The sequence below is a fragment of the Tiliqua scincoides genome, chromosome 1, assembly GCF_035046505.1.
Source record: "Tiliqua scincoides isolate rTilSci1 chromosome 1, rTilSci1.hap2, whole genome shotgun sequence".
Taxonomy (NCBI): Eukaryota; Metazoa; Chordata; class Lepidosauria; order Squamata; family Scincidae; genus Tiliqua; species Tiliqua scincoides.
The window spans coordinates 80499387-80523993 of NC_089821.1; the positions used below are offsets into that span (position 1 = coordinate 80499387).

General features: G+C 42.2%; 1 protein-coding gene across 1 annotated transcript; it reads right to left on the reverse strand.

Moving 5' to 3' along the window:
* Positions 1-2890: 2890 nt before the first annotated feature.
* Positions 2891-14496, reverse strand: LOC136633839 (ropporin-1). The gene is made up of 5 exons (XM_066609500.1): positions 14375-14496; positions 12582-12699; positions 8215-8376; positions 3720-3895; positions 2891-2957 (listed from the first exon to the last, which is right to left on the reverse strand). Exons 1-5 carry the CDS (start codon positions 14488-14490, stop codon positions 2891-2893), a joined length of 639 nt encoding a protein of 212 aa, XP_066465597.1. The 5' UTR covers positions 14491-14496.
* Positions 14497-24607: the final 10111 nt, after the last annotated feature.

The window sequence follows — 24607 nt, forward strand, 5'->3', positions numbered from 1 at the left end:
ATGAATTGCTGCGTCAAGTTTCAGAGGCAGCAGCATCTCAGGAACCGATGCATTAATGGGACTTACTTCTGAGTAGATTCCGGGGAGGGGGGGGACCAGCCTCCAACACTTAGGCCGGTTCCTCATCCCCCTTCCAAGCAGCCCAACCTAACCCGGATCTGCTGAGATCTGAATCAGATCTGAATTTAGCTTAAATATACCCTTGACCCGGGTTGCACCACAGCCACCCCCAACCCTGCACTGGCTACAGCCCAGGGCAGCAGGTGTAATCTGTTCCAGTGCAGGTTAGGATTGGACTGTTAATTACTTTACAGCCCCATCCTAACCAACTTTCCATGGAACTTCAACATAGCTCAGAGGTAAGGGAACAAACATTCCCCTACTTTGAAAAGGCTGCCACTACTGTTGCCTCCACTACAAAATGCAGAGTCCACCCCATTGGCCCAGCTGCATCAGCACTGGAAAGTTTGTTAAGATTGAACTTTTAGTCCTTTGAAATGGGTGGATAAGCAGCCTCTTACAGTCCAATCCTATCCAGCACAGAAGCGGTGGCTCCAAATGGCTACCATTGGATCCTGTTCTGGATCTGAGCAGGCTGGAGGCCTCCTTTGGGAAGGGGACATTTGTCCCCTTACGTTCTTGAGTCTGTGCCAGATAAGTTGCTGGTGCAGACTCGAGAAGCCATATTGGGCTTCCAAGCCTGACACAGGGGATAAGATTCAGGAAAGGAGGCCTCAGTTGCCCCCACCCCCTTCCTGGGCCAGATCCTCCCCATTCTACCTTTTCTCCACTCTCCCCTTGCCCAGGAATGCCTCTCCCCTGCATCCTCCTTCCACCCTCTTCACTTCTTCATGCTTCTTGGTGCTCATTTTGTCTCTACCAGGCAGCCAGGGCTCAAACTGGAGAATTGACAAGTAGCACAGGCCTCTCTGCTGGCACTGCCTACTCTCTGGATGGTGCAAGCCTGACTTGTGGCACATTTGCTGCAGTGTCAGTGCTGAGGTGCCATAGGATTGGGCTGCCCATGTGCTAACTTCTTTAAGTACAGACATATTTCTGCATTTGGATATGAGTATACCTTGAGTGTACAGCACAAATATACATGTGCGCTGTCAGATAAGAAGTGTGTAAACAGTTCAGTACCTGTTCCTTTCAAATACATATGAGAAGCAATCAGGAAAAGACTATGCCTTTTTATGCATATGTATTTTAAAGGGATAAGGACAAGTGCTGTAAAAGCACTTAAGCTTCTCATTGGGGTGCACATGTATTTTGTACTCAGCAAAGCATACCTACAGGTATGGATAGTCAATATTTTGCTATTTATTGTTCTAACATTAAAATAATGTACTTTAAAAACATATTTTCTAGATCCCATCTTATAAAACTGGCAACTGCAAATTCTATTCTAGGGCAAAACAATAAATGCATTAGCAAGGATGGCTGTGTGCCAAAGGCTTTTTCTGTTACCTGATGATTTATGTACCAGCCTCTGCTGCTCTGATACTCTAGCCCAGCCATCTCCAAACCATGGCCTGCAGCACACTGGAATATTCATGCCAAGCACAGTGCGGTGGTGGCAAAGCCTTACTATTCTCCCCTGCAGTCACCCCTCATTGCGCCCGATCTTCACAGAGCCTTATGCTGGGGAGCCACTTCTGCTGCATGTTGCTCCAGAAAGCTCTGTGTCCTGATTTCTGGGGGGAAGCAGCTGTCCGGCATGAGGCTCTGTGAAGATCAGGTGCAACTAACGACAGCTGCAGGATGGAATGTTAAGGCTTTACCACTGCTGTGCTGTGCCTGGAATGAATATTCTGGCACACTGGTTCCTGCCCATGGGCGAGATTTTGGAGGCTCCTGCTCTAGCCCAAGGCTCTCCTTTCATCCACAGTTCTGCTTTGTTCCCCTCTTCCTTTTCCATTCTAGGGAATCGGAGGAAGATCAGCAGGTGGACCAAAATTGGACCAAAACTGTCAGCTGCCTGGGGCAACTGCTTCATTTGGCCTCATGGATGGGCCAGTCCTGTACTTTAAAATCCGTTTAAAGTGTCACCCATACTGCAGCTGCAAATTCTTATTTCACTTGTGACTTTTACAACTCTATAAATATCTCCTATAATGGACCAAGTGAATCCAGACAAGGTTGGTGTAAGGAGTTGGCCAGGTCAGGCACTGGCCAAGGGTCTACCTCATTCCTAGACTGACCCCCAAACTGTCAGGTGTCAGTGTTAGCATACAATGTGTCATCATGGATTGGGTGGGATGTGCAGAGGGGGGTCCAATGCAGGGCTTTGGCCAGGGGACCCTAGCAACTGGTGCTGGCACTGTCCAGACCACTGCATTTGGCATAAGAGGAATGTGTTCTACTTTGAAAAATGCGCACCTGAGCAACCAGTAATTGTAATGGAAAGCAAATGTAAAGGCTGTTCCAAAGGCCTATTGAAGAAAGTATAGTCTTTTCTGTAAATAGAGAAGCCATGGATATAATCCTGAATGTAATCTCCAGCAGGTGAAGGCTTGTGAAGATCCCACCAATTTCACATGGTACCACCAGATAAGTTGAAATGCAAGAAGAGGGGAGAAGGGTGGACCTCAAATATATTTAATATAATAGTTTTATATACTATTTGGTAATTTTTGATATTTATTTGGGTGGACGTGTGTATACCATAGCACCAGGTAATTTACAGCAGAGTGTACTCTACTCCAGTGGCACCTTCTCAACCTACGTTTCCATCTTTCTTATTGGTTGCTTTGCCAAACAGTTTATTAATGGACGGAAAGGGAAAAAAGAGACTGGGAGGCTGGCCTATTTGAAACTCTTATTCTGTCCTTTGCTTCAACTTCTTCCAAGTGCCTACTAACATAGTAGGGTATGATGTAGTGAGATCTTACTCCAGCCTGACCCGAGGATTCTGGGTAAAATCAGTGACCTTGATCAAGCCATCCGGCCCAATGCTGTGTAGAGAACATAAAAATACAGGTTTGCTTAATTTGTTTGAATGAAAACATTTTACATTTTCATGTCTCAAACCTAACTGTTGTTTGAATGAAAACAAACATTTTACATTTTCATCTCTCAAACCTAAATGTAGCAACATTGTCCTTTCAAATGTCATTCTCAGTTCCAGTCTCATAAAAAGTCAAGGAACACATATATTTGGACAATACAAGTTATATCTGAAGATTATTTTTTTGTTCTCTCTGGTTAGTCTACTACACAAAGATTGCAAACCAATGAGTGCCGCAAGGTGGCAGTGGTCACATATATCCTAAACTGTGGCAGCATCTCTTTCCTACAAAAAGCCAAAGAGAATAGAATACAGTAGTTGTAATTTTAAATCAAATGCAGAAATGCCGAGTGAAATTAAAGTGCACTCAACTTTGGCTGGATTGTGCCTATATAGGATTAATATTTTCTGGGGAGAAAAAGAATTGAAGTCACTATCAGCATAGAAAATTATTTTAAATTCTTAAGCATCAGAGCATTTCAGGAGAAGGCATCAAATGTTTAGATGCATGATAGATCAACACTTATGCTGATCTATCAGTCTCATGACTGAGTTACTCCTGGGACTTAGATCTGTTCCTTTTACTAAGTCACAAACTAAAAGCTGCTGTGTACTAACTCCCCCCCCCCCCAAGATTAGTAGTTATTGTGTAAACATACCTCTTTATTCACTTAAATGAGATAAAGTTATCTGTATTAGAGTCACTTACATCTCCTGCTCAATGTAATTCAGCATTCGGCTGACATGAGATGCTGAAATCTCTCCATCTACTTCAGCAATGTAAGTGTACAGAAACTGGAAAGTACTGAAAGGAATGCGTGCTGGGCCAGCATCATTTTCATTGGATAAAACCTCACATATTATCTTCAGAGTTTTTGCAATAGTCTGTTAAAAAAAATTATCAAGGTATCAAGGTTTGCATTAATACAACTAGTTAGCATACGCATTTCTAGCAACAGTGTCCAATAGCTAAAAGCCATAAAAAGAATGAGACCCCATTTATGTTACTCAAGTGAGCTGTCATAGTTTCCTTATGGCGATTCCTGAGAATTGTAATTCTGTGACAGAATAGGGATCCAACTGACCCCTGATATAAATACCGTTCTCAAGGGGAAGCTTACATTTGTAGGATAAATGATTCTCAATAAATATCAGTACATGATGGAAAGCCAACCTACTTTACTAAGAAGCTTGAGAAGCACATGTGATTGTAACCACAGTACATAGTTATTTGAGTTTTTATATATTGAGTATATGAGAGGAATTTTAGCAGGGGGTACAAAGTTTCTTCAGGGCCCCTTCCCAGAGGGGAAGGGGGGAGGCAATGGGGGCAGGCAGATCACGGGGGCAAAATAGGGCAGGGAGAGGGTGTTGACAGCCACAATAGTCTTTGGAGCTCAGGTCTACTAGGCTTCTTGATGCAGAGCCCAGGTCAACCTGAACATGCAGCATTGGGAGCTAGATAAGAATGTGTTTGGTTTTCCATACTACTTTAAGTCTCTAAAATTTTTGAAATACAGAAAATTGATTGCAGAAAATTAGCATCCTCGTATTTAGGCTCACACTAGAATGGATCAAAATGAACTTCTGCAGCAGCTATAGCCCCACAGCTGGGTCTCTGAGCTTCTATAAACCCCTTCATGGTTATGGGACCCACAAGACAAACTGTAGCAGGCCCATTTCCTCCCAGATTTGACACTGTGTTAAGGAGGCTCATGGGTACTTTCCTAGGCCTGGTGCATATTGCTTGCAGCAGCAGTTAACACTGCATGCACATGATTGTGTCTCAGCATTATGTGCTGGCAGTGAGTTCAGGTGAGATAGGAAAATGTCAGATCCCAGGAACTTTCTGGGCCCTCTCCTTTGGCTCCTGGGCCCCCTTTCTGACCCTGGGCCCAGGTGCAAATTACCCCCTTTACCCCCCTCTCCTAGGCCCTGGGTTTAAGCAAACTCTAATATGTGTTGACCTATGGCTACTAACTATATACTTAATACTAAGAGTTTTCTGAGTTATACATTGAAGGCAGCTTCTCTTGAAGAATTCATGTCTGAATTTCTTCATTTCAGAAAATTTCCATCTCCTCCCTATTTCCTTTTGCTCAGTAGAAAGGGATTTTATTTTGGCCTTTTCTAGCGAGACAGTCCATAGGGTGCTAGACGTGGCGTGTGGTGGTCCATGGGGTCATGAAGAGTCGGGCACGACTTAACAACTGAACAACAACAACAACAACAAGCTAGACAGTAGATTTGTTTTGTTACATAGTAGAGTTTTGTTACATTGATTGATTGAGTTGTAAAGGCAGATATTAAAAAGGAGAAGGTATAGATCATGTTACTGGACCAGTCAATGATAGGAACCAAGAAGCTGGAAAGCATATTGTACATTTTCTGACATCCATTCTGATGATATGTCATAACCGTATTTACATGAAAAAAGAGCAAAAATCAAGATCTATCAGCTTCATCTGCTCTTTGTTTTTTGCTCACCTGAAGTCAAAATCTTCTGTAAAATCAGAAATATCTCCACAGCGGCTAACTGTAATGTCACAAATAGAAGATTATGACTTCAGATGAGGAATACACTGCAGGAACAGATGAATTCACACAAATAAACATTTCAGGTTCATGGAAGTACCCCTAGTAAAACAGACTGGAGAGGAGGGGAAAAAGACAGTAAATACTGGATTGAAGTAACTTGTTTTGAGAATCACGGAGGGACTTCCAAGGCCATCTAGTCTAACCCTCTGCTTGAAGGAGAAAAATCCCCCCTAGGGTGTCTCCAAAAGATGCCTGTTGAGCCTCTGCTTCCACCACTTCCCTTAGCAATCAGTGTCATTGTCAAACTGCTCCCACTGTTAAGAAAATTTTCCTGATATTCAGAAAAGATCTCCCCTCCTGCAGCTTAAGCCCATTAGATCTAGTCCTACTGTCTAGGCAGCAACAAACAAATCTTACCCTCTTTCATGTGACAGCCCTTCAGGTATTTGAAGAGCACTAACATGTCCTCCCTTTGCCTAGTCCTGCATCTTTTTGGCCGTTTTGGACATTCTGAACCTCACAGAGGCAGCATGTGGGCATGCACTGCCTCTGTGGGGCTCACAAAAGCCTCTGGAGGTGAAGGGAGCACAGCTTTCCTTGGCTTCAGAGGCTTTGGGGGGGGGGAACAGTGATCGGTGACGGACCATCACACATGCAGCTCATTCGCTGGTCGGAATGTCACTATATGTTCGCCTATAATAGTTGGAACAGTTGAATGAATAGAAATTTCAGACTACATTGTCACAACCACATTATCATAGGACTAGATGTATTTCAAGAGACATACTCTCACAATGTGCCCGGTATAGGCATTCCAGTGGGGCCTCTTTCATGTTATATAAATATAGCTGGCCTTAGGCATAAATGTTTTTCTGGTGCTGGGAGATTTAGGAATATTGTTTCAAAGTGCATTCTTTAAGACATTGTGTATCTGACAAGCCTAGGGTTGGATGGGTTAATGGGTTGGATGGTGGACCTACTTGGAGTGTTCCCTGTATGGCACTGAATCCTGTTTAACAGTAGTCATTTACAGCATGTCATTAACTGAGCTGCTGAAAAGCACTTCCACTAATACTTCCATGAACTAGGTTGCTGTTCCATGAAGCCTTATATGAACTATTCCCATTGAAATCATATCAATATTTCAGAGTAAACTATACTTATTAAATATTAGGCTATAAATATTAAAGTGATGGGATAATTTCCAAACTGTTATTAATAAGAGTATTAAAACTGAGAAGTCATTTTTGACCATAAAGTAATAGGATTACTTTTCAGTTTCCATTTCTTTGGGGAATGTTTCATTAACTATTACAATACTCCTGATATAGTTTCTTATCTTACCAAACAGATCTTATGATCATATATCGGTATATAAAATATCCTTTTTGTGGGCTACATAACCATTCATGAATGAGAGAGACTAAAAATATATTTTATTTATTCAATCCTTCCTCCAGGGAGTTCTGAGTAGTTAACATGGTTCTTTCCTCCTTACTCCATTTTATTATCTTGAAAATTCTAGGTTAAAGGTTAGTGGGTTGGAGGTATTAACTGGCCCAAGGTAATCAAATGAAGACCTAATCCTGTCCAACTTTCCAGCACTGATGCAGCTGTGCCAATGGGACATGGACATGCACTGCATCCTGCAATGCAGGGGCAATCATGGAGGCCACCTCAAGGTAGGGGAATGTTTGTTCCTTTACCTCAAGGCTGCATTGCGGCTGCAATGGCACTGGAAAGTTGAACAGGATTGAACATTGAGCTTCATAGCTGAGTGGGAATTTGAATAGGGTGACACCTAGTATTATAGAAATCCTACAAATAAGCATATATTCTTCTCTTGAGTTGGTAAATTTGGACAATTCAAATAGGGCCAATACTGCATAACTAAACATTATTTTTTAAAAAACTTGAATCTAGGCATCAGGGCAGGTCTGCAAAACATGTGACCCACCAAGCGAAACATTTCACACCAGCCCAGTATGGCGACCCTCCATGGTGGAAGACCCGCCTGGACACTTGTGTGGCTCCCAGGAAAGACAAAAAACAGGGCAGCTCTCTCTGTGGCTAGCTGTAATTGAAGCCTATAAGAGGTGGTGTGTATCCCTCCTGCTAAGCAGAATTGGGTATCATCTTCAGGTAGAAAGAGAGAGGACTGCTGGATGGGAAGACATATAAGGTTTATATGCTGTAAGGGTATAAAGGGAAGGCAAAGTAACTAGACGGAAGGGGACAGCTTGGTCACAGAGGGCAATCCTGAAGAATTGCTGGGCTGGAACTCTTCCTCCATTAGGAAGTGCAGGTGAGTGTGGAAACCTCCTTTCCATTTCTGGTCTTAGTGGGGCCAGAAAAAGCATATGGGAACTGAAGCCATTTGTTCTCAGTAAACAGAGGGAATGCCTTCACGCAGGAGCTCAACAACCCTTCTGTTTTTGCTTCCTGTCTGGGACTGCAAACATTTGGATGGGGAGGCTATCAAGCACCTGGTGGACCCCAACACATGGCTAAGAGGCTGCTTTGACCTCTGCGTATGATATTGTACAGGTTTAGATATGAGTAAAATTACAAGTTGTCCACCTTCGGATCTCAGATGATAAGCCAATATAAGATCAAATTTTTAAGTGATCTAAAGTAAATGGAAATTCACAAGGAAGTAAACTTACAACTCCCAGAGAGCTACAGGCCAGAGCTAAAAACTTGAGCCATTCAATTTCTTCAGTAAAACGCCCGACATTCATAACACTTTCAAACAAGTCTGTTGGTAAATTGAGCACCTTCCACATCTGGGCTAATTCATCTACATGAACTATCAGCCTTCCACCAACCTAGAAAGAAATCATAACAGCATTTATTATAAGTGAAGAAGTGACTGTAAGGTTTTTTTTATTTTCCTTTTTATAGCACTGGTCACCTTAATTAGCTCCAGCAATTTCATCTTCATTATAAAAGTTTCAAGTGTATTATAAAACAGCAAGCATTTCGCTCTAAGGTGGTGGTTTTCAACCTGTGGTCCATGAGACCCTGAAAAATAGTCTGTGAGGTTCCAGCAAAAAAGACAAAGATAGTCTTCTATCACTTCCACCTGAAGTTCGGTTGCAGCTGTGGGCGCTCCATTCTCCACACTCTCTGGCGGTCCATGGGAGGAGTGCTCTTTCAAGAGTCACTTCCCCACAAATCACCAGGGAGGACGGAGAACAGACTGCCCATAGCTGCAGCCGGCAACAAAAGCAGCTGCGCTCAAATCTTCTCTATAAAGAATAAATCTAATAAATCTCTAATAAATCTTTATTATAAATTTAATTGTATTTTTTGTGTGCAGGGGTGTGTGGTGGAGGGTTGCACATGGTCCACGATGATTCCAACTTTTGCCTCAGTGGTCCTTGGGCTCCTAAAGGTTGGGAACCACTGCTCTAAGGCATATATAAGAGACGTAGTCGAGAGATCACAGAACTAGGATACAACCAAACAGATTGGAATGCCTGTACTGTCCTTGATCTGTTCTCAGAAAGAAGGAACATGCTGCTTTCTGAGGCTTTGGTTATCACTGTGTCAAAGCAAAGATGGGACACAGATGCCACAGTTTGCAACAAGCAGTTTTAGAGAATGTTGTACAGAGTGTGCGGTAACAAAGGCTGTAGGTTTCAGGGGATTCTTCTACTTCAGTCTGGATCCCAAGTGACTTGTACCAGCACAACCTCATGATGGTTCTGAGCATAGAGGTGGTCCCAAGAATTAGCAGTGGGCTCTTCTGAGGGCCTGGGCAGGAGCCCAATGATGCTGATCCCTGGCAATGGCTAGGGAAGGGGGACCCCAACCATGTGAGGCTTGTGAGCACCACAAGGATTCTGAGAAGGAATGACAGGCCAAACCAGCTATTTTCAACCTTTTTCAGCTCATGGCACACTGACAAGGCAAAAAAATTGTCAAGGCACACCATCAGGTTTTTGGTAATTGACAAGGCCCACCATGCTGCCAGTGGGGGGCTCACCCCCCCATTGACTCTACTAATAAATGACCTTCTCCCAATTTCCTGTGGCACACCTGTGGACCACTCGCGGCACACTAGTGTGCCATGATACAGTGGTTGAAAATGGCTGGGTTAAACTGCAAAATGGTCAGTGAGAAGGGTGGGATCAAGTACAAAATGGCTGTTGATGGGGTGGGGTCCGACAGAAAATAGATTTTCACACACATGCATATGTCTTCCTTCCTTCCTTCTGCACACAGTTTCTGTCCACTCGTCCATATGCAAGCAAGCACGCATCATCCACCAAGTCCTCCGTACATAAATAAGCATGCACCTTTCACCCATCCAGGCACACACCTTCCTTCTATCCATCCATTCTTTCATCCTCCATGCCCCCCCCCCCCCATGTTGCCTTGCCATCTCTACATCTCCTGCCTGGCATGCTGTTCTTCGAAGTTCCACTTGACTCTGCACACGCATGTTTCAAGGGAGAGAAAGAGGGTGGAACCTCCTCCACAATATAAGCCCATGGAGCAGGTTGAGTGGAGGCTCAGCAGAGATGGCAACAACAAGAAGGCACCACCAGAAAGCCCGTAGGTGCACATGCTCCCATGACCTCCACGCTGGGGAGCCCTTCATTAAAGGTGAAGCTGCCTCACAGCCATGATAGCCCTGCTTTCAAAAAAAGAAGTGATCAGACTGCACTTGCTGTAGCTGAACCAGGAACTAATCATCACAGTGCTACATGTGTCTGTCTACCACATGGCTATGCCAGTTTTTCTACTTTGATTCTGAACTGGCTCTCAAAATGAACTGCACTGCACTGCAGATGTCTACCATGTAATGAGAAGGAAATTGTTATTGAGCAAGGGAAAAATACACTCCGAGACCAAGATGCAACTCGTGGAGAGTGTGCTATTAGAATGCATAACACAAACTTCTTGTGTTATTGGGTGTTTCTGTATTCAGTGCTGGGTTCCAAATCCAATTGCACAAAGCTGCAAAGGTGTCTGATACAATGCCCTTCTTGTCAGAAGTATTCAAAATTAAGCAGACTGCTGTGCTTGGATCAATAATGGCAAATATATTATGACAAAAGTGTATGAGACCAAACTGGCTAGTATTTCAAGATTTTGCTCTGTTACCTTCTGGTACGCATGTATTGTTGAAAGGTCAGTGTCAAACGACAGTCTCGGGGATGTCCAAACCAATGTGAGTTGTGCAGCATTTATCCTAAGCATGTTTACACTCAATAAAATTTCTAGTGAATACGTTCAGGACTGCACTCTTAGTACACAGCTATAAGTGTTCAATACTAAATTATATGAACACACAAGTACTAAAGACTCTTTAGGGATTCTTTGAGTTGTGTTGCCAGTCATGAACGTTTATAGAATTTCAACTGGAAGATAATTTGGATAATTTCAAGTCTGAGCTCACAAACTGTTGCATGTTTCTCAGTCAGTGTTGTTCAGAGCTAGAACAAGATTAGTGACAGGATCACTAGAATCAGGAAGGAACCAGCAACAAATATGCAGGCATCTTGTGCTAGTGTGAACATCACAACATTATGTTACTGACAAGAATACTACCCTTGCTTTCTGCTGCACTTGTTACTCTTGTTGCCTCTTTTTATCACCACTGCCCACTATTATCTGATAAGCCTGCCAAGGTCCATCCTTAGGGCATCAAGATAGGAAGTGGCCCATTGGAGAGCCTTTTGCTTAAGGCTTCCTTAAAATTTGGAACTGGCCTTGCTGTTCTCCATAATTCAAGCACTCAACAACAGCATCACATTTTTAGACACCTAGATGAACAGATGGATGGCATTTTTCCACCTCTGTGTTTGGGACATAGAAATGAGAGACAGTTGTAGGACTGAAGCAATATGCATTTAACCATGACTGCTGGCTTCTTGCAGCACAATCCTAACTTCTGCTGGAACAGGCAAGCCAGGAGGCTTGCACTGTATCCAGTGCGAGATAAGGTGCCAAAGGCATAAGGTGGCATAAGTCTGAGGAATTGGCATAAGTCTGGGGAGAGCAGAGTGGCTTGAAGCTGCTCTGCACTGCACCGTACTCAGGAACAGTAGTTAGAATCCAGCATAACAGCCGGATCCTAGCTTCATCACCCACCCCTGGGACTGCCCTCAGCCTGCCCTCTCCTGGCCCTGGAACACCTCCCTCCCACCTCCTCCCCAACCACCTCCGAGCCTTGCATCGGCCAGAGCCGGCCAACGCAAGACTTGCCCTGCAAGCCACCATGGAAGCTGGATGCAGCCTCTGTGTGCCAGAGCACCTCCATGTGCTGGCACGGCTTGCTCCCGAGAAGGCGCAAATGTGCTTTATGGCATGCTTGCAACCCTCCTAGCCTGGCACATGGGACTTGCACCAGCCTAACTCACGGTTCGGATTGCACCCTTAGGGTGCAATCCTATCTTGCACTGGAACAGGCAAGCCAAGAGGCTTGCACTGTATCCAGCGCAGGATAGTGGCCAGAAGCGGCTTGGCCAGAGGCAAGGGGAATATTTTCCCCTTACCCCTGAGTAAGGGCCACTGGCCCCTATGTGTCTCCTCTGACTTGTGCTACCTCTGGACTGCTACCTTTCCAGCACTGACATAAGGGCAATACAGCTCTGAGGTAAGGGAACAAACATTCCCTTACTCTGAGGAGGCCTCCGTGAGTGCCCCCCAACTGCAGGATGCAGCACGTGTCCCATGGGTACCGCTATGCCAGTGCTGGAAAGCACTGACATAAGCAGTTAGGATTGCACCCTAAATGAATGTTGAAGAAACACAAGAATCTTTTAAGTAGTCTTATTTAATACTTTGAAAGCAACTTGCACAATTGTCACCAACTTGCATAACTGTATTTCTGTATGCATCTTATCAAGTGAATAAAGTAGCAGATGTAACACTAAAGGCAAGCACATGGGCTATATCCAAAAATCAAGCTATTTTAGCATCACTAGTGGTATGAAATATGGTAACAGAGTACATACACTTTACAAACACTCAAGCCTCTTATGTACTTGCCCCAAAATGGAAAGGAGATGTTTCTTACTCTCTGGTGTAAAACCTTTAAGAGCTCTGGAGTAAGCTCAGCATAGTTTGATAAAGGGACCCTTTCTGATCGCTCTCTTACTGGTGGCAGCTCTCCTCGGGCCAAGGCACTAAAATACCTAGACAGAAAAGCAAAACAGGTGTTTGTATTTTAACAACAACCACCAATTAGAAATTTCACTGGGACTTTTTAGCTAATTAGGTTGAATATGTTTTATTTACAAGATTTATTGATCACAAATCAAAACTCTAAGCACATCACAATAAGTACTCACTAAAACACACAACTATTGCATTGGCTAAAGCCAGATACAACAGGCTTATTAAAGCTAAACAAGTATAGCTCTGTTTGGTATGTGGCTGGGGACCACTTGAGAACTCTATGAAAGTTGCATTGGCTTCCATGAAAGAAAGTAAGAATATAAATGAAATAAATAAATAAATACTGCTTTATGGCAGTCAGCACCAACAGGACATGCATTCTGCCACTGCCAAGCCCCAATAGGATGGGGCCATGAGTTAAGCTGGAATTACTGTCTCTTCCTTCTAACACTCTGAAGCAACCATCTTCTAATAATCACAGATACAATGAAGCTGGCAGTGCTCAGCTGAAACTGAGATATGCATTTTAAACCTGAACCTTCTACTGCGAGGCTCTGGAGACATTTATGTTTCAAATGTGTTAACTAGAGCAACATGGCATATTTTATAAACAAGACAGTATGAAACAGCTGCCAACAAATTGCATGCCTGCCAACAGTGGAACATGGAGTTATTAACATTCTCATACCAAGGATCACTACCCCAGCCAACCCTCCCCATTATGCATGGCCTGAAGGTTCCCTTGTATGTTGTATTCTTTTACTCTGCAATAGCTTGTTCATCACTGATTTAAAAGCCAAGGCAGTTGTTATTCATTTTGTTACAGATGTTGTAGAAAAACACAATTGTCTGACAGTATGCTATGAGAATTCAAAATGTATATCAGCAGCAGCTATAATGTGTGAAATGGCTGGTTGTGCACTGCATTATACTTTAGTGTTTATGTACGCATGTACATATGTGCATTAGAACCAAGAGTCAGAAATAGGGTCAAAATTGGGAGAATGATTTATCAGGGTTGGATAAATAGTAAATATTCTGGTAAATAGAGACAGTTGTATGCAGTTATAAGCTGCTTTGAGTTATCCATCAGGAAAAGTGGGGTATAAATACTCTTAAGGGTCCAATCCTATCCAACTTTCCAGGGCCAATGCAGCCCCAAGGTAACAAATGTTCCCTTACCTTGAGGGGACCTCTGTGTCTGTACCAAGCTGCAGGATGCAACGCATGCCCTGTTGCATCAGTGTAGGAAAGTTAGATAGGATTGGGCCATAAATAAATTATTGGTTGATTTGTATTGCTTATTTTTATTGCTCATCAAATTGGGTTTTCTTTCACACTCAAGAGATATTGTTCACTTCCTTCCACTCCACAGAACCACACTTTTGTGGTGGTTATTTTATAAACTCTAAAAAGTTAAAATCATGAGATGTTCTGAGAAATTGAAAAAATTCAAAATAAATTATTTGGGATCCTTTTTTTCTTTCTCTCATGCAGGAAATCAGCTATTTAAATGTAGGTTTTGTTTAAGACTTACCACCTGTTCCCCTGTTTCCTCTCTCCCCGACTATTATGGAATACTTGCCATGTACCAGCTGTTTGCAATAGGTTCTGGGGAGTTGCAGGGTATTAAGTAGCAAGTACAATATTGAATTTAAGCAAAAGTGGTCTAGAAGAAAATACTACACTTACTCGGAAGACCATTGGATCAGATCTGGAGGCTGAGTCCGAATAGCAGCTTTTGTAAACTGCTTCAGCAAATCTGGAAGCTCCGGTGGGATGCATACTTGTTTGTCTGTCTGTGGCATAATTACTGTGCCTGTTAGGAAAATAGCAGTTTTGCAGCTTTGTATGTTATGTCTAGGAAAGCACATTATGAGTACATCCTAAAGAAAAGCAATTAGTCCTTCTCTGAATGTTCCATTCTAGCCCATGATGGTGCTGTAAAAAACTGAACTATAAAGACAGACAGTACAACAAGCACTTTGTACTGAAGAAATACAGAAGAATCTTTGAGGTTTGTTGTCACAGGTGCACAAAGCTGGGTATGAAGTACGTGAAAGGGTGCTTTCAGATTTACAAAAGCTTCAGAGTGATGAACAGCTTTGGTTGCTGAACTGACTACTATTGTTATACTAGCTGTAATGTGCAACACCTCAAGTTTTGGGTTAAATCACAGATTTTATCTACGACATTGTGTAGACATCTGTTGTGTAAGACATCTGTTGTCTTGTGTGCTCCCTGAAGCATTTGGTGGGCCACTGTGAGATACAGGAAGCTGGACTAGATGGGCATTTGGCCTGATCCAGCGGGGCTCTTCTTATGTTCTTACGACATGTACATGTCCTCTTTCATTCCCAACAAAGGACCACCAAGGTGCCGCACAAAAGCTCGTATAAATATGTACATGAACTAAAATCAATGAATATAGCAGAATTCAATTTAAGATGCAAAATGAAGCATGACTTGAATGAGTCTAGGACCTCCGAGGTCTTCCCAGTTGCTAATAAGATAGGAAAATTCTTTGCTTACAGTCCCCAGGCTCTTGTGCACAAAAAGTTATCAACATCTTGATGAGACAAGAACTGTTTATAGTACACTTCATACTAGTTGCAAAGCATACTAATGAGCACCATCAACTGTCCTTGCTTGCACACGCATTTTGATGACTACTCCACCTCAACCCCACTTCTTTATTATTTCCACCTACACACTGACAGCTGTTGTCACATCGTATTATTCTTCCCTAATGATCATTTGACCCTGGTTGCTTGAAATGGCCTTGCATCCTTGTTTGCTGTTAGGGATAAAGATGAAGAGTTCTTCCCCTGTGTTTTTTCTTCTTCCCTTTTTCCCTTACCGGAGGCTGAGGGGACTCAGCCTCTCTGTGAAGATTGCCCAGCTGCTGTTTTGGGACAGTCACACCAGGCTCTATCGGGGGCTTTGCGCTGCTTTCACCCAAGATGGGACCTTGCACTCACTCAATGCTGGGCCCTTAGTTTAACTGCAGCTCTAGGTAACCTAGCAACTGCTACTTCACCTCACAAAGGCCCTGATTCTGTCAGTTGCCTTTCCTGCCAATGAGCTATCAGCGATTGGAGAAGGTCAGGGGTTCTCACTGGAGAGATAAAAGAGCAGGAATCAGTAGGGAGGGGCTGGGGAGCCTGGGGCATCAGGTGTAGGACAGGTACAATATTTCCTCTAATATCTCTGAGATAGCCAAGAAATGGGTAGACGGGTCTAATACTATGACATGGCTGTGAGTAGTTTTCCTAGGTATGAGGATACTTCTGTCCTGAATGATTGTGTCCTGGTCAAATGCACCCCAGTCACTGGCATCCCTGGACATTCGAGTCCCACTATAACTGGGAAACAAACCCCATGTTATAAATCCTAAGCCTCTTATCCCAGCCCCAACTTTGATCCTATCTTAGCATTTTAAAAATTAAAAAGTACATCTAATATAAATATACATATATTGGGACACAAAGGTCCAGGACGCAAAAAAAACAAACAGATGTAAATGTCCAGCACTGGAATGCATTTGACCAGGACACAACTGTCCAGGATGCAATGATCCTGTCACTGTTTTCCTATTACGGAAACCCATTGTACAAACTCTGGGTTTCAGCCACATCCAGCATATTTGTTCTTTTGTAGAGTGAGGAGGCTTGGACAGTTGGGGTATGGTAACTTATATGACAAGGGGAGGGAATATACATCACAGAGGAATGCAAACAGGAGGCCTGTTTGGACAATACTTTTAACAGCCTGGCTAGCTCCATGTAGTTGAGGGCATCCTCATCCTGACCTCTCCCTTGCTTCCTTTGGTCCCAATCCGAACCAACTTTCCAGTGCCAATGCAGCTGCAATGCAGCCCCAGGGTAAGGGAAAAAACATTCCCTTACCTTGAGGAGGCCTCTGTGACTAACCCCCCCAATGCAGAATGCAGCACGCACCCTATTGGCAAGGCTACATCAGTGCTAGAAAGTTGGATAGGATTGGGCTCTTAGTTGTGCTGGGGGAAGCAGTTCATTCAAGCTGTCACTCAACGTGTGCTTAGCAGTTCATGGGGAGAGACTATTTGTACAATTCCCCCCCCCCCCCATGAATAAGGAAAGTGACTTGGGTGCAAAGACCTGGCTCAGGCTGTGCCTACAGCAGCTCCCAAATTCTGCTGTCCCCTTTTTAGGTACAACTTTACGGAGGAGTGGGAGAGAGAGAAGGGAGACAATATCAAGGTGCTCGAAGAATCCAATTATCATGCAAGGTGCCCTTTCAGCCATGCTGCTTCTGTTCAGGTATTACTTTACAGAGCACTGCTGAGCTGCCTTGGCAGAAGCAGAAACTTTTCTGTCAAAAAGTTAAAAAGGTAAGATGTGTCTTAAAAGGTTCCCTGGCTTCGTTTGTAAAAAGAACTAGTAGATACTTCAAACGATAATCTTCAGATGGAAAACAAAATCCCACACTTTTTAAAGTTGAAGAGTGAATATGAAATAGCATGAGTCTTAGTGCAACTATCATAGACCTAAACCTATGATCTGTCTGACAAAAGAGCTGGAACAAAAGTGTCAACAAAAATGATTACATTGTATTGTTGTGCACAGAGAAATGGTTTGGTAAAGCGCACAGAAACTGTGCATTATGCTAAACAAGTGAAATAAACATTTTTCACCCACTAAGTGTTGAGATGACATCTGAATGTTATCATTTACTTATTCTTTTTCACTGGGAAACTATAAGGGTAGACTAAAAGAAAAAATGCCTTTTTTTCTTGCATTAGAATCCATTCCAAGGATTACTGCCAAGGAAAGCTGCAGAAGCCTCTTAACTATTGTGACTTTAACACCCCATACTAAATAGAAAAGATTAATTGAAAAGAAAATTTTCTCTCTTCTTCATTCTCTCCAGCTGCTTCTGGCTTAAACTCCAGCAGTTTTGCCCTTGGGGGCAAAGGGCACAAGGTCACAAAATGCAGTTGGTAAACAGAAAAAATGCCACCTTGTGATTACTGGGCACCTTTTTCCCCCCTGACAGATGTCATGTGACTTTAACAGCAACCTAGCAGGTTGATACAATTGATGCAGTTTTCCAGATCACTGTATCTTCATGTCAGGAAAAGCTACACTTGTGGACTCTTTCCTTCCATGCAGCTGATAAGACACAACGCCTATATTGTCAGGCCACACAACTTGTGGGAGAGGACAGATGGTGACTCTCATGCCTGTTTGAAACACATAACCTTGTGGGTTATAAAGCAAAGAGAAGTGCTTACAGGTTCAGGTCTGAATAACTTTGGATGAAGCAGTACAAGTAAGGAGACAAGGTCTCTCTGACCATGCAGTAAGCATGAGGCCAGTGTTGCCACTGGCTAGCAGCTTCTTGGAATTTGGGGGAAGGGGCATGCTAATGCTGGACTGACTATGTGACTGGGAGATACAGGCAACCACCTACCAATTCGGTCAGGAGAACCATCTTATGGAGAGCTTTTAAGCAGTTACCACATAGCTACTGATAACCTGTTTCTGCCATGTCCACCTGGTTAAAGCACAAGTCAAATTAAGGCCACTAAGAAGTGGGGTAGGAAAAGAAGCAGAGGAGAAAACATGGAGAGGCATTTGCAACTATCTGTGATCTTGAGGAGCACCTATAGTTTCCAGTTGCCAACTTTTTGGACATTCTTTTCTCCTATAGCTTTACCAGTATTATATATGGACATTAGCAGGTAATTAAGTTTATGCCTATAAAGAAAACACAGGTCATGGTTCAGGATGTGGACTCACCTCCCTTCATTACAATCTCTGTGCATGAACTGGAGTTTGTCCATGACTTTGTGTACCTTGGCTCAACGATCTCCAACACTCTTTCTCTCGATACTGAGCTAAACAAACACATCGGTAAAGCGGCTACCACGTTTTCCAGACTCACAAAGAGAGTCTGGTCCAACAAGAAGCTGACAGAACATACCAAGATCCAGGTCTACAGAGCTTGCGTCCTGAGTACACTTCTGTACTGCAGCGAGTCATGGACTCTCCGCTCACAACAGGAAACAGAACGCTTTCCACATGCGGTGCCTCTCAGTCTTGGAATGCTTGCCTCAAGTACAAGGTGATCATTAGACCCCTGAATGCTTTTCCAGCTTGGATTTTAATCTCAGCAGGAGAAGCCCACCCCTCTACCCTCCTGCAAGTAGTTTTGGTTTTCAGGATCAGTCCAACTCCCTGCTTTTGACACAGCAAGTTTTCACCATGTTCTAATTAATTGTTCCTGCTTTTGAATCACAAGCTCCTTGGTTCTGCACCAGTGGTGAGCAACATCAACATAAAATGATTTATAACAGTAAACCACCCACACAAGGCACCATAGGTGTTACAGACACCAGAAAGCAATGGTAGAGAATGCCCTGTCCTTGCCCTGTCCCAGGCTGTATTAGGATCTGCAGGGGTGTCATTTTACTGAATGGTAAGCCATGTAATTTTTTCCTGAGAACATGACAGATCCCTGATGTAAGAAGCTCATAAAAGCTATAGTGAGAATGAATGTACTGTTTTGAATTTTCTCTGTACCTACATAGACAAGAGGGAGAGGAGAGAGAATTAGGCAAGCTGTTTTAAGGGCACAGAGTCCTTTAGATAAAATCATTCTCCATCATTATTTCTTTCTCAGTGCTAAGTCATATCACAGAAGGTAACATAGGGCCAATTTACCATGTGCTTACAGCCATGCAGAAACTATTGTGCTTCCTCATCCACTTTTTTAAAGGAAAGCAACCAGATTGGCCATAAGACCGATGCATAGATGGCAAGTACTGTACATGTTCACAGACTTAGCTAGTGTTATAAAAAGAACCAATTTAAAATGGTCACATACTACAGAACTCTTTGTACAGCTATTTTTTTTTATTTAATTCTCAAATTCTTTTCTTATTTTGGGAGCCAAAATACTACTGTGTCAGTATGTTGTGGAGAAAAAAGGTTATGTTAATGAAGTCCCTGCTGGTGGTGGACAATAAGATTAAAGATGACATTTTCTGGCTCTTGGGTGTTTCGTAGGCAGTGGGAAACACTGTATATCTAGTCTCCAAGGGAAGAGGAACTGGGGAGCTCCTGAAAAAAGGAGAAAAAGATGAAAGCAAGTCTGAGCAATGAGGAGCAAACCAGTTAGTGAGAAGGTGTGAAAAGGTCAGGTGGCTTACTAGGAAAGGCAGAGAAAGGATCAAAGGACTGGAAGGGGGAATCATTTTCAGCAGATGGAGAGAAAACTGGAAAAAAGAGGTAATAGGCTGCCTGGTTGGGAAGGCAGTTTGAAAGACTTGAATAAAAGCAAAGCAAAATTGTGTGTGCAAAGGGAGGGGGCAGGTGGCAGTACATTAAGTACTCCCTAATTAGACCTTGAGTATGTGGGCAGTGAAAAACAATAGTTTTAAGCTTTCTTTTACCTATTCTCAATATACATATGAAATGCTTTTGGGAGGCGCAATCAGCTGCCTGTCGTTTTTTCAGGATTATGTGGACTGAAGAGTTCAGTCAAAAACAGATCAACAAAACCAGCCCAGACAATGTGAACAAAGCTCTCAAAGCAGAAGTCACGAAGACAGAAATTTTGCCTGGGTCCAAGCTTGGAAGACTGAAAACTTCCATTGTTCAGAAAAATATCCTTAGCAGCAGCTCAAACCAGCCTGCTGTCATCTTCGCAAAGCTTCTTGGGTGCTGTGGGCAGGCTTCCCTGCCTTTCTTCATTATTACACTGAAGGGCTCAACAAGTAAATAAATTTATTATGGCTAAATTTCATCATTCATTCAAAGAATTTTTATAATGGTTTTCTAAAAACCCAAAGCGGTGTACAATGAAACATAAATACACCAAAATAAAAACATCAGATTAAAATAAAAACCATAAAACAATTTTAAAAATAACAGCAATAAAATGACAGATATATAACCTATAGCAGCATAAAAGTTAAGGTGTCCCTAGGGAGTACCTCCTTCCCCAAAAGTGAGGCAAAACAAATGGGTCTTCAAACCATATATTGGAAACCATATATTGAAGAGGCTGCTCTCAAATCTTCTGGCAGCTGGTTCCAGAGGTGTGGTGCCACAACCAAGAAGGCCCTACACCTTGCCCTGGCTTCAGATTGCAGCAATAGCCTCAGAAGGACCCTCTCTGATGACCACAGGGGATGCACAGGAATATATGGAAGAAGACAGTCCTTGAGTAGAATATTAGCAGCATATTTACTTGAAGGCAAAGCACCTGCTACTTTCCTGGTAACTCCTGAAAGCAAAGCACAGAATTTTATGAAAATACCACCTAGATAAAAATTTAAAGGAAGGCAAGCTTGTGAGTATGTCAGAACAGCAGCACACATCAGGCTTCTTCTATGTATGGTTTATTGCTCACTGGGAAAGCCCAGTGGGGGGAAAAAACTTGGATTGGTAGAAAAAAAACAAAGTAATTTCCCCTGGTTGGCAACCTTCAGTCTCAAAAGACTATGGTATAAGCCTACAGCACCTGGTATTCCCAAGCAGTCTCCCATCCAAGTACTAACCAAGCCTGACCCTGCTTAGCTTCTGAGATCAGACAAGATCAGGCATGTGCAGGGTAACACTTTTGTCCTTTCAACCCCAACTTGGATAGGCAACCAGTGTCTTTCCAAGCTCAGCTCTTGTCCTCCCGATCCCACAATCTGATACATATTGTCTGTCTCCACTAGTGCAATAGACAACCTCTTGGGGCATAAATTACCAAAAGTTAGCAAAAACTGAATATGTCAAGAAGCATATGGCATTGGACGGATCCCAGGAAGAATGTGGTCCCATCCATCTCATACTTCCCCTAGGTAAGACAAAGAACTGTATTTACATTGGCCTTTCCTATAGATAGCTGATAAGGAACAATGCTCTAGATGTGATTACAGTTTTTTAAACTGAGCTGCAGTCTTTTAATTTTCTTCTTTAGTGATATGCTTGTTCTGACTTGGGTGCTCATGTTCACCATTTGTGCTGATGTGCAAGAAATGCATCCAGGGTTTAAAAAGTGAGCCTGCTTACTGTCTCATATTTCAGTGGTAAAATCAAGGGTGTCAGTACTAGATTCATTCAGTTTCAAGCCATGAGAATTAAAAGGACATACAAGGTCCTTTTCTTTATCTAATTTCTGTGATTGAATAAATCTGCAAAGCTCTAGCAAGGACAAGGAGGATTTTCTGAGGGTGGAAAAAAAGGGGAGAATGCCAAAGATAACAGCTTATTGGATTATGCTACAGTTTTAAATACACTTTATAAGTTTATTTAAGGGATGTGACATCAAGAGCCACACTGGACCTCTAATATAAGCAGAGCAGTCAGATAGTATACATAATTTTGCATAAATAACACTTATAGGGGTACAGCACTTTTAGGTCTTGTATGCAGACATTTGCCCTTTCATCAGCATATTAAGACACACAGCTATCCATCAGCTATCCTTTTGGTTTATGTGGAGGATAAAACATGCAAAATTGAAGGGGGACAGCACTAGGAAAGCAGTCATTTCTTTGCCTGCTTCCAGCAGTTGAGACCCAGCCAACCTTTTCCTTCCAACCTGGTCTTGCATCTCTCTTCCTAGATCGTCCCAAGCTTAGCATTTCAGGAACCAACCATGTTTGTCTTGTCATCATCACCCTTGAGTCCTAAATCCTAGTAGCATCCCTCACTTTCCTTGTTCTGGGTAGGATAGCCAGCATGAAAGGAATCTTCCTTTCATGGTTCCTTCTAGTACCGGTTAGGATTTGGCTGAGAGTCTGTCTCTCCTGCTCTTCAAGGCCTTCTCAAAGACAAAATTGGATGAAAAGGGAACACACTGATTGAATTGCTGACATTATGGGACCATTTTGTGATTGGATGCATTGTAGTCACAAGTGACAATGAATGAATTTCAGAAACGTTAGTGAAGGCACACACACAGGTTTCATTTTCAAGGTATTTATGACCATGAAATGTCGAGCCTTATTTGCTCAAATAATGGAATAAGAAATGCTTGTGATTTTTGCAGGTATCCTGTTGTCAAATCAAAAATATTTTTAGCCACCATGCAACTACTAGATGAAAGGATTTATGACTATTCATTGACTACAGACAATCTGTTTTAATTGTCGGACTAATAAATGCACTCTAGCAGGTAACTGCCAATGTCAGAGTCTGAAAAGCTAGTAGACTTAGCAGCCAACCTGACAACTCATTCACTTTTAGTATGCATTTAATTGTTTAAGGACTAAGAGAAAAACATTCTTAATATGTGGTGGGAACATTTATTCATAATTGTAATAAGTGCATAATTATATAGATTAACAAGCTAACCCTTTTCAAAAAATTATTCACTCTTGACCTGCCAGATTTCATTTCTGACCTATGCAGTTATGTCTCCTTCTGAACATACACAGTCCGCAGTGTTTTTGCAAACAGAGCTTGACTTCTTAACCAGAAAAGACAGACAGAGAGTAATATTAAATAGATTATAGTATATAAATATATATAATATAATTATATAATATAGTAAATTTTATATATATATATATATATATATATATATATATATATATATATATATATATATATATATATATATATATATATAAAATAAAACATAATACATATATATAATATAAAACATAAAATGTGGAAAAGTATAATTTGCAAGCTGCATTTGTAGGACTTTCACCCTTTCTTCCATCCTAAAGTCAACAGCAAGATAAATTCAGTAGTCCAATTCTAAAAATATCGGATGAACAACAAACCGTGTTGCCAGAGCCCCCATCCAAGATATCAGTAATTTGTGTTGGTATCACTGCTCAAGCAACACAGCTTTTCCATTTCACTGCAGTGTGATGTACATAAATCTTTTGTTTATTGCATTTTCTCCGCCCTTCTTTTCCTTCTTCACATCAAATGCAAAGCCTGGATTGGAAACCAAATGTGTAATTGTATTAATCCCTGTGATACTAATTATACCCAGGGCAAGATAATTTTAGTTTCAGCTCAAGGCTGGTTTCTACAAGGTCTCATTGAATTTTAAAAGATGTTTCTGACAAATAGCTGTAATTACATTCAAGTGATGGTTGTGCTGTTTGGGCCACCCTAATCTTCACACCCTATTTGTCCAATGAGATTGAGGACAGGGAAGCCCAAACACAACCGCACTGTAATTCTCAAAAGAGCTCTTTGTACACTGATAAGAAGCCTGCCAACATTGCAGACAAGAATGCATTTTGAATATGTATTCCTGGTGTTTTGATATTCTCAATCAGGATAATGGTCAATTCAAAAAAGCAGAGAAAGGTCCTGAACTTGCACATCCTTTGGTTTTATCAAAAAGCTCAAGGGGCACCATTTATATTCAAATATTTGAAACTAATGCATATTTATGGAACTCAGCACAATGGGCCAGATGCTTCTGTGCCAGTATGGAATGGTGAACATAGGGTGGAACATGGGGAAAGTGCATCTATACTGAAGAACAGACTGTCATGCCCAAGGGGATTGAAGCCAAATCTACTGAACTTATCAAAGTCTCCAATTTGTGGGAGGGATGCTCTTGCTTAACTTCAAATAATCATAAGGGTATACTAGACATATGGAGCCTCCAAAAAGAAATTGCCTTTATTCTTGGGTCTTTTAAGGTGGTCCTTTAGGGACTACCTAAAGATGTCAAGCACGAATGCAACAAATCCATTTGTAGGTGTCACTCTGGTCTACTTGTCATAGAACAGTCACTGACTGCAATTCTCTAGTGCAGTGGTTCTCACACATTTAGCACCGGGACCCACTTTTTGGAATGAGAATCTTGTCAGGACCCATTGGAAGTAATGTCATGATCAGAAGTGACATCATTAAACAGGAAATTTTTTACCAATCCTAGGCTGCAATCCTACCCACACTTACCCAGGAG

Coding starts and splice junctions, on each gene's coding strand:
- LOC136633839 (XM_066609500.1), bottom strand. CDS start 14,490: ATGCCACAGACAGACAAACAAGTATGCATCCCACCGGAGCTTCCAGAT. Junction 12,700..14,374: donor CTGATCCAATGGTCTTCCGA/GTAAGTGTAGTA, acceptor TTTTCTGTCTAG/GTATTTTAGTGCCTTGGCCC. Junction 8,377..12,581: donor TAAAGGTTTTACACCAGAGA/GTAAGAAACATC, acceptor ATTTCTTTCTAG/GTTGGTGGAAGGCTGATAGT.